The 8,895-nt window shown below is 66.2% G+C and overlaps 1 protein-coding gene across 1 annotated transcript; it reads left to right on the top strand.

Moving 5' to 3' along the window:
• Nucleotides 1–335: 335 nt before the first annotated feature.
• On the top strand, nucleotides 336–8,530 carry LFNG (LFNG O-fucosylpeptide 3-beta-N-acetylglucosaminyltransferase). The gene is made up of 8 exons (XM_059038564.2): nucleotides 336–842; nucleotides 5,463–5,511; nucleotides 5,985–6,084; nucleotides 6,188–6,341; nucleotides 6,423–6,508; nucleotides 6,882–7,047; nucleotides 7,131–7,216; nucleotides 7,398–8,530. The coding sequence occupies exons 1-8, from the start codon at nucleotides 414–416 to the stop codon at nucleotides 7,462–7,464; spliced, it is 1,137 nt and encodes a 378-aa protein (XP_058894547.1). The 5' UTR covers nucleotides 336–413; the 3' UTR covers nucleotides 7,465–8,530.
• Nucleotides 8,531–8,895: the final 365 nt, after the last annotated feature.

Here is an 8,895-nt window from a genome sequence, read left to right as displayed (position 1 = left end):
GGACCCACATCCCCACGCCGCCCCGCTACCCGCGGGGGCGAGCCGGACGGGGCGGGGCGGGGCGGGGCGGGGCGTGCACGTGCGGACCGGGGGCGGGAGCCCGCGACGCCTGCTCGGCAGTTCCCAGACCCCCGCCGCGGCCCCACGTGGGCTCTGCCGAGCATCTGGGGCAACCTGCAGAGGCCCCGCCCCAGGGCCTGGGAGCCAGTGAGCTCGTGCTGAAGGCGGGCCCTCGCGGAGGGCCCCGCCCTCGGGGGGGCGGAGCCAGGCTGGGGAGGTTTAAGAGTGCGGGACGCGGGCGGCGCACTGTCGGACCTGCTGCGGGACGCCAGATCTTCGGCGCTGGCGTGAGGGGCAGGGCGCACCGGGCAGGGCGCGCGGGGCTGGGCGCACCGCGCGGCCGCCACCCCACCATGCTCAAGCGCTGCGGCCGCCGCCTGCTGCTGGCGCTGGCGGGCGCGCTGCTCGCCTGCCTGCTGGTGCTCACGGCCGACCCGCCGCCGCCCCCGGTGCCCGCTGAGCGCGGTCGGCGCGCGCTGCGCAGCCTGACGGGCCCCTCGGGGGCGGCCCCAGCTCCTGGGCTGGAGGCGGCGGCGGCCCCCGGGGCGCTAGTCCGCGAGGTGCACAGTCTGTCCGAGTACTTCAGCCTGCTGACCCGCTCTCGTAGAGACGCGGGCCCACCGCCCGGCAGCGACCCCCGCCCCGCAGACGGCCATCCGCGGTCCCCGGCCGAGCCACTCACGCCGCACGACGTCTTCATCGCGGTCAAGACCACCAAAAAGTTTCACCGCGCGCGCCTCGACTTGCTGCTGGAGACGTGGATCTCGCGCCACAAGGAGATGGTGAGCCCCCGCAGTCTGGGCAAGTGGGCAGGGGAGAAGGTGCCCTCTTGTCCAGCTGGTGGCAGCATCCGATGGGCGCCAGGCTGCATCTCTGTACAGCCACTGGGAATATCAGGGGGTAGCGATGCCAGTCCACCCCCTTCCAGCCCAGTTTTCCTGGTGGGGCCACTCTCCCCATAAGGTTGTGGAAGTGCGTGCTGGGGACCCATATCCAGCCAGCTTCCAGGGCCCTGGGTGGCCTGCACTGACCCTACACCAGCCGCCAGTGCCTGGGGTTGGTGCCCTGTGATGCTTCTCGCCCCTCAAACACTGGGACTCATTAACGGGGCATTATTGTCCCCGAACCTCCCCAAGGCATATTCTGCGTGGGGCATCACGCTGGGCTCACACCCTTCCCTGGGAAGAAGACTCTTTCCTTAGAGGCGGAGTGGGGGGGTTAGGACCCCTGGGCACCGGGCCAGTCCCACCCCCATCCCAGTCTTTGCAATGGGACAAGTCACTGTAGAAAATATTCTGAAGTTGGGGGTGGGCGTTAGTGGGCCCTGGGGAGTCCATCTCAAAAGAAAGCGAGCACTGGGTTTCAGAGTCTGTTCGGTGGTCCTCTCTCCACAGTGCAGAAGTCTCTGGAGCCTGGAACCTTGTGCTCAGTACATCCTAGCTGAGCATCGACTTCCTCCACACACATAATAAAGACACACCCCACTTTGAAAATCTCCCTCCAGGCTGCAGCAGGACGGCTGGGTTGGGGCGGGAGGAGGGCAGAATGTGAGCCCTGCCGGGGTGTGAGGTGGGGGGATATCCCTGAGCTGGGAAACTCAAGGGACAGACTGGGTATCTGGGGTGAGGGTGAAGGACCCTTGACCGGGCTGGGGGCTCAGAGAAGAGCCCACACCGCTTCCTCCCTGTTTCAGCCCTCGAGGTCTGGGGGCCCTCTGGCTTGGCTGAGCCCTGTTTGGGGGCAGGGCCATGGTGGGGTCCTGATGGGACCTTGGGGGGGGGCAGGGTCCTATCTGGTCCAAGCATGGGGAGGGGGCCCTGGGAACCCCATGGCAGCCTCCTGGGAACACAGTGTCCCTTTCCCAGGGGCTCAGCAGGCCGGCAGGAGGGGGCGGCGGGGGCTGCGGGTTTTGTCTGGCTGCTGGGCCGTTAGGATTCCCGGCTCTCACGCCGGCCGCTTGGGCAAGGTAACAAAGCCCCTTTCTCCAGTGGAGAAAGGCGTCCGGCCTCTTGTGTGCAGCTATGTGCTCCATGGGAACCGCCGCCGGCGTGCTGGCCACTCAGGTTGCCTGGCGATGAGGGCCTGTGGGGTCCCCCACATCCCTGAGTGACAGCCCTTGTGGGGCACCACCCCTGAGCCGGGCACCATCCCCCAGGACTCTGCCTCCCTGCTGTGTGACCTTTGGCTGCGTTCAGCCCCCTCTGGGCTGCCACCAACTCTGAGCACCCCTCGGCTAGGACTTTGGGGGCTTTTTCTCCAGCAGAGGGAATATGGTCAGGGGGCCTCAGGTACCAGCCCCAGCCAGGCTAGGTGACCTTGGGCAAGACCAGGGGCCTCTCTGACCCTCAGTCGCCTCATCTCTGACACAGGGAAAGCATTGCCCTTCCAGGAGGGTGTCGTGAAGGAGGACTGGCGAAGCCTAGAGATGTAGGGAATGAGCCCAGGGAGTACTGAGTCGGGGTGGAGGCCGTCCCTCCCCTGGACCCTTTGCTCCCCGTTGAGGGGCCACCTGGGTTTCCTTCTCACCCCAGGGCCCACACCCAGGAGAGGCTGAATCTGTCCCCAACAGTCGGTTCATGTGTCACAGCAAGCAGGAACCCCTCTTACGGTGTCCTGTGGGGGAGGGGTCCTTGAAACTGTTTCAACAGAGAGACCTCCTTTCCCAGCCCTGTGAGGGGTGATTCAGACCCAGTCTGTGGGGGAGACTCAAGGAAGTCAGGGCCGCAGCGGGGGAAACCCAGAGAGGCTGTGTGAGCTGCAAGTGGGCATCTGACCCGTGTTGGGGAGGGAGGGACTTCCTGGAGGAGGTGCCCTTTGAGCTAGACTGAGAGAAGAAAATGCCCTGAAAGGGCAACTGGGCATCTTGAGCACAAGCTTGGGGGTGTGCAAGAAACTTCCAGCCATTGGAGTGACTTGGGTGGGGGGGGGGTCCATAGAGACCACACTGATGGGCCTGGAAGTCCAGGATGAGGGGCTGGGCCTTTGGCCCACACTTTCCTCCCCCATCCCTCCCAGAGTGGGCCAGGCTGCAGCGGCTGCCACCGCGGCAGCCACAATTGTTGGGGGGAGAGCTTGGCATCCTGTGTTTCTTTGAATCGCAGCTCCAGGAACAATGCTGCTTCCTGTGGGTGTCCCCCCCACCCCCGCCCACCCAACAGCCAGCCCTGCGGCCCGCGCTGCCCTGCTCTTCCTCCTCCAGCCCCGTCGTTATGGGGGAAGTGGGGAGGGGTCTGGGCGGTGTGTGTGTGTGTGTGTGTGTGTGTGTGTGTGTCTGTGTGGTGTGTGTGTGTGTGTGTGTGGTGTGTGTGTGGTGTGTGGTGTGTGTGTGTGTGTGGTGTGTGTGTGTGTGTTTGGTGTGTGTGTGGTGTGTGTGTGTGTGTGTGTGTGTGTCTTGGTCCCCGGAAGGCATGGCTGGGGTTGGACCAGCACCGCCTCTTCCCCCGGCGTGTGACCGCAGACTGGGGGCTGCCCCTCCCTGGGCCTCAGTTTCCCCACTTGTACACTCGGGTCGGAGTGGTGCCCTCCCAGGGCCATTAGGGAGATGAAAGAAGAGAAGGCATCGGAGCACTCTGCTCTGGGCACCCCTGAGCTCTGGTTCCGCCCATTGCCCAGAGGGCGGAAACTGAGGGTCTGAGCAGTGGGTGAGGCCCACGGCCGGGCAGCCCGCCCCTCCCCTCCTGATTGCTCTGATGTGGGGAGACCGGAGGCCCGGCACCCGCACACCCCACACCCCACGCCTCCGAGCACTCCCCTCTGAACAAAGGTGACTTTAATCTCCGTAGCGCGGGAGAACAGGCCTCCCTTGATCTCATTAAGAAAGCATTTTCCTTTTAATCCAGTGGCGGCAACGGCGCGTCTGCACTGGCCGGCCTCGTCCTCCCACGGCATTCCTGGGCTGAGATGGTGGGGAGCAGGCGGGCGGGGTGGGGGGCTGGATGCGAGCGAGTCTGTGCGTGCGGGCTGCCCTGGGGTGTCTGCTCTGGAAGGAGGGGGTGCGTGCGTGGAGAGGGTGTAGAAGGAGCCCGCCACCCCCCTTAGCTCTCTCTAGGCCCAGCCAGCTTGCGACCTCACTGAGCGTGTGCCCGGCTCTGGGCTCCGGCTGGGCAAGGAGCCGGGGCTGCCCGTCGAGGGCGGGCGTCGCAGGTGAGTCCCCCTGGTCGCTGGCTTCGTGCTGTATGCCAGGCCTGCACACGCCAGCCCCTCCCTTGCACGCGTTTGTACACAGAAGGAAACCGAGGCCTGGTGGGCACGGAGGTGGGGGCGTCTCCGGCTGCCTGTGCCCCCAGTGCCCTCCACCGGGCCTGGGCTTTGCACTCTGCCACGCCTGGGTGTGCTGGGCAGCACGCGCCGGGCGGGCCGGGCAGAGGAAAAGGAACATTCCTCCCCGTGTGCCGACGGGCCCAGGCGGGCGCTGGCAGCTCCTGGCCCCTCCCCGTTGGCCCCCTCTCTTCCGCGGAGCGATCCTGGCAGGGGTGGCCCCGTGCTGGCACAGGTGGAGCCCTGATGTGGCCTTGAGCAAAGGCGAACAGCAGGCGGGGCTGCTAGGCTGCGTGGATGCCGGGGGCACGGATCCCTGCGCTGGCGCGCACGTGAGGTTTCCCGCCTCAACCCTGCCGACCGTGCTGCCTTAGAACCCTGGAGGCTGCTTTGGCTCAGAGGAGGTGACCGGCTCCACCGGCCGGTCACGCAGCCAGGGGTGCGAGGGAGGCCCCGGTGTAGAGGGCCCAGCCCGGAGGACTGCGGGGCTGTGGCCACACCCCAGCCTCTGCCGGACCTTGTGCCCAGCCCGGCCCAGTTAACCAGGCCAGCTGTATGGTAATGGGCTGCGCGGCCACTCCCGCTTAACGCGGCCGAGCTCCCCTCAGAGCGAGGCTCAGGACAAAGCTGGCGGACAATGCCTGGTGATTCATCCTCCCTCCGGGCCCTTTGTCCGCCAGTGCTTGGCGGCCGCCCAGCGGAGGCCTTTGTCCGCGACTGATTGAGACTTGGCTTCCCAAAGCGGACCTCCTCCTCCGCCTGCCTGCCCCCACCCTCCGCCCCTCCCACAGGCCGGGCACTGTGTCAATAAGGGTGTGTGCGCGCCAGGTGTGCAGGACGGGCCCGGAGCCGGTTACCTGGCGGGCGGGGCACCGCACCTGGCTCGTGCCGGCCGACCTTGGGCCCAGCTGTCGAGGCAGGGGCTGGGGGGGTGGGGGGTGGGGTCCGCCTGGGCCGCCAGCCCGCTTCCACTCAGGGTGGGCACTCGAGCCCCACTCTGCATGTGGGGAAGTTGAGGCTCCAAGGTGGGGCGTGGGCGTGACTGAAGGATCCCTGTGAAGCCGCGGGGTGCCCAGCCCTGGACCCCACGGGGGCCGGCAGCCGGGGCACAGAGCTGCCTGTTCAGGCCGTATTTCTCCCTGCAGACGTACATTTTCACGGACGGGGACGATGAAGCCCTGGCCAGGCGCACGGGTGAGCCCTGGACGCGGGGAGGCAAGGGGGGCTCCCGCCCGGCGGAAACCCTCCCCCGTGGAGAGGTCACCGAGGCCACGGGCCTGGGAGGGCAGTTTACTCAGGGTTTGCTCAACGCTCCTCCCCCCCGCTCGCCCCCCCGCCCAATTCTCATGCAAATGAGGCCCTTTCAGCGCCCGGGGCCCTTTGAGCTGGTGTGGCGGCAACAGGTGGCTGGTGCTGGGAAAAAGCCGCCTGAATGGGCAGGGGCGGGGCGGGGCGGGGCCCCGGGGGGGGGTTGGGCCGGGGGGCGAGATCGCCGGGCCGGGGTCCTGCTCGAGGGCGGGGCTGAGGGGGAGGCCGCGGTAGGCACGGCTTGAACCCAGCGCGCCCCCTCTTGCTCCGCTCTCACGGGGCCTGCTGTGTGACCCCGGGCCAGGCCGCCCTCGCCGAACCGTCTTGGACCCACTCCCAGCCCCTCCCCCTGTCCGCAGGCAACGTGGTCAATACGAACTGCTCGGCTGCCCACAGCCGCCAGGCGCTGTCCTGCAAGATGGCCGTGGAGTATGACCGCTTCATCGAATCGGGGAGGAAGTGAGTGCCGGCCTTTGGCTGGGGCCCGGGCGCGTCCCCTCCTCGGGCTCCTGCCCGGGCAGCCACCCCCGCACGGCCCCCTGACGGCCCCGCCTCGCCGCAGGTGGTTCTGCCACGTGGACGACGACAACTACGTGAACGTGCGGGCCTTGCTGAGGCTGCTGGCCGGCTACCCGCCCGCGCAGGACGTGTACCTCGGCAAGCCCAGCCTGGACAGGCCCATCCAGGCCACAGAGAGGGTCAGCGAGAGCAAGGTGGTGAGTGTCCCGCCCGCACAGGCCCGCGCTGAGCCGAGCGGGGGCGGGGGCGGGAGTCTCACCGCGTGCCCCCTCCCGCAGCGTCCCGTCCACTTCTGGTTTGCCACCGGCGGGGCTGGCTTCTGCATCAGCCGAGGGCTGGCCCTGAAGATGAGCCCTTGGGCCAGGTGAGCGGCTGCCCCAGGTCCCCCCACTGGGGGCCGGGCTTGACTCCTTTCCCAGCACCAGTGTCCCCAGCCGCACGTGTACTGGCAGGGTGAGTCGCCCCAGCACTGCCCACAGCCACCAGGGGGCGTCAGGACCCCTTCCTGCGTCCGGTAACCCCCAACTCACAGAGAACCGCCTGGCTGGCACGGAGGAGGGGGCTGTCCTGGGGCTCAGGGAGGGAGGCGGGAGCTGCCAGCGTGAGAGCCCGTCAGGGACACAGGCCGGGCGCGTGTGTGCACCTCCTTCTCGGGCCGGCCAGGGTGACGCTGTGCCCGGCGGGCTCCTGCCCAGCTCCGGCCCCGGCTCACTCCGGCGCTCCGGCCCCCCTCACAGCGGAGGCCACTTCATGAGCACGGCCGAGCGCATCCGGCTGCCGGACGACTGCACCGTCGGCTACATCGTGGAGGCCCTGCTGGGCGTGCCCCTCATCCGCAGCGGCCTCTTCCACTCCCACCTGGAGAACCTGCAGCAGGTGCCCACCTCCGAGCTCCATGAGCAGGTGCGCTGCCTAGCACCCGGGAAGGGGCGGCGCGGGGCGGCATTGGCACCCCTCCCGGCGTCACTCTGTCCCTCCCCCTGCAGGTGACCTTGAGCTACGGCATGTTTGAGAACAAGCGGAATGCTGTCCACATCAAGGGGCCCTTCTCGGTGGAAGCCGACCCGTCAAGGTGAGGAAGCTGAGGCCCGGATGGGGGCGGGGCTCACCTAGGGTCCCTTGGGGCCTGCTGCGGCTAAGCAGCATGACGAAAGAGTACCCCCAGGAGGCTGCTTGGGTGGAAGAGGGCCCCCGGCGCTGTGAGCTCAGTACCCGCACCCCGCACAGACCAGCCCCCCACTCTGTCCCCACAGGTTCCGCTCCATCCACTGCCACCTGTACCCGGACACACCCTGGTGTCCCCACACTGCCATCTTCTAGCAGCTACGGCTGAAACCCTGTCCCCGGGCACCCCTGGTATCCAAAGGGCCCGGGGACCCCTGTTGTGCCGCCCTGGCCTTGGCATTCGAGGCTCCCCCAGGGCTGTGCGTGTGTGTGTACCATGTGCCCGTCCGTGTAGCAGACTGCTGGGCAGCTCTGCTCTGCCAAGGAGCAGGAAGGGCACCGCCTGTCTGTCTTTCCGTGCTCCACCCCAGAAGGATTTGTAAGTCAGAGGTCACTCTGAGGGCAGGTTGACTATTATTCTGGGGGGGGGGGGACCAGGGGCTGCTCTGCAGCGACGTGCAGGTGCCTTTCCCTTCCTGCTGAGCGCAGGTCCAGCGCTGCAGACGCCTGCCCCCTGGGATCCCGGCTCCTCCTCAGAGCCCCCAGGACAACTCACCATGCTCCGTGGTGCTGCTGCGAGGAAGCTGGGTTTGGGGGGCGTGGCCCGAGTCCCCTCCTCCCACTGAGCTCTGGCCTGGGTACCTGGGTAACAGCAGCCCCAGTGGCCTAGCCGCTGGGTGGGGTGCAGCACCGTCCCGGGCAGGGGTCGTCCCCGCTCTTAGCCGTCTTCCCTTTGTGACGGGGAGTCAGCTGAGGGTCTTATCTCCTCTCCAAAGTAGAGAGAAAGTCGCCCATAGTGGGTGTGTCTGTAAATATTGTGACAGTATTTTTTACTGTGCTTGTTTTTCAAAAGGGGGTGGGTACAGAGTAGGATGTTTTTGTCTGTGTTTTTGGGGGGTTGGGGAGGGTGCTATTTTATCTTTTCTGTGGATCAGAAAAAGCAGAAGCCAAACTTGGGATAATCTTTGTTGTTAAAGCTGATGGAAATGTCTAACACTCTATGTATTTATACGTCGTGGTATCTGGCCTCTCCCTGCCCACCTCCTGTCTCCTACCAGCCCAGCTCGGTGCACCTGACCAGTGAGGTGTGTTTTGTCTTCTGTTTTTCCTTCTGCAAAGACATAGCTAGGAAAGTGAATGATAAGGGAAAAGTTCTCAGGGAATTGAAGTGTGTTGCTATGGTGACGTCCTTTGCTGCGAATAAAGATGCTCTTTGGGGCAACCTGGGCGTCCTGGTCTCGGCTGGAAGTTGGGCCTGAGCCGCAGGTTCATGGAAGCTGCACCGGGGGGCTGGGGGCTTGTTTGTACTCGTGTGGGGGAGGTGTGTAGAGACCCCCGAGCCAACTATTGGGGGAAGGGAACTTGGGATCTAAATAGCAACTTCCAGGCACCTGAGAGGCATGACCAGCCCAGGGCACCCTCGGACATAGGGGGAGATCTCTGGATGTACAGGTCTCACTCCGACAAGCAGCTCTAAGACTCTGTAGCTCTGGTCTGTGCTGGACTGCCCCTGGACAGCTGCCAGGGAGTCCAGCCCTCCCTTCAGGAGGACAGGGGCTTGCTGTGGCTTGACCTGGGACCTCCTTA

Source organism: Kogia breviceps, chromosome 14 (assembly GCF_026419965.1).
Source record: "Kogia breviceps isolate mKogBre1 chromosome 14, mKogBre1 haplotype 1, whole genome shotgun sequence".
Taxonomy (NCBI): Eukaryota; Metazoa; Chordata; class Mammalia; order Artiodactyla; family Physeteridae; genus Kogia; species Kogia breviceps.
Note: the sequence above shows the minus strand (reverse complement) of the source record. Positions and strands in the feature narration are given on the sequence as shown.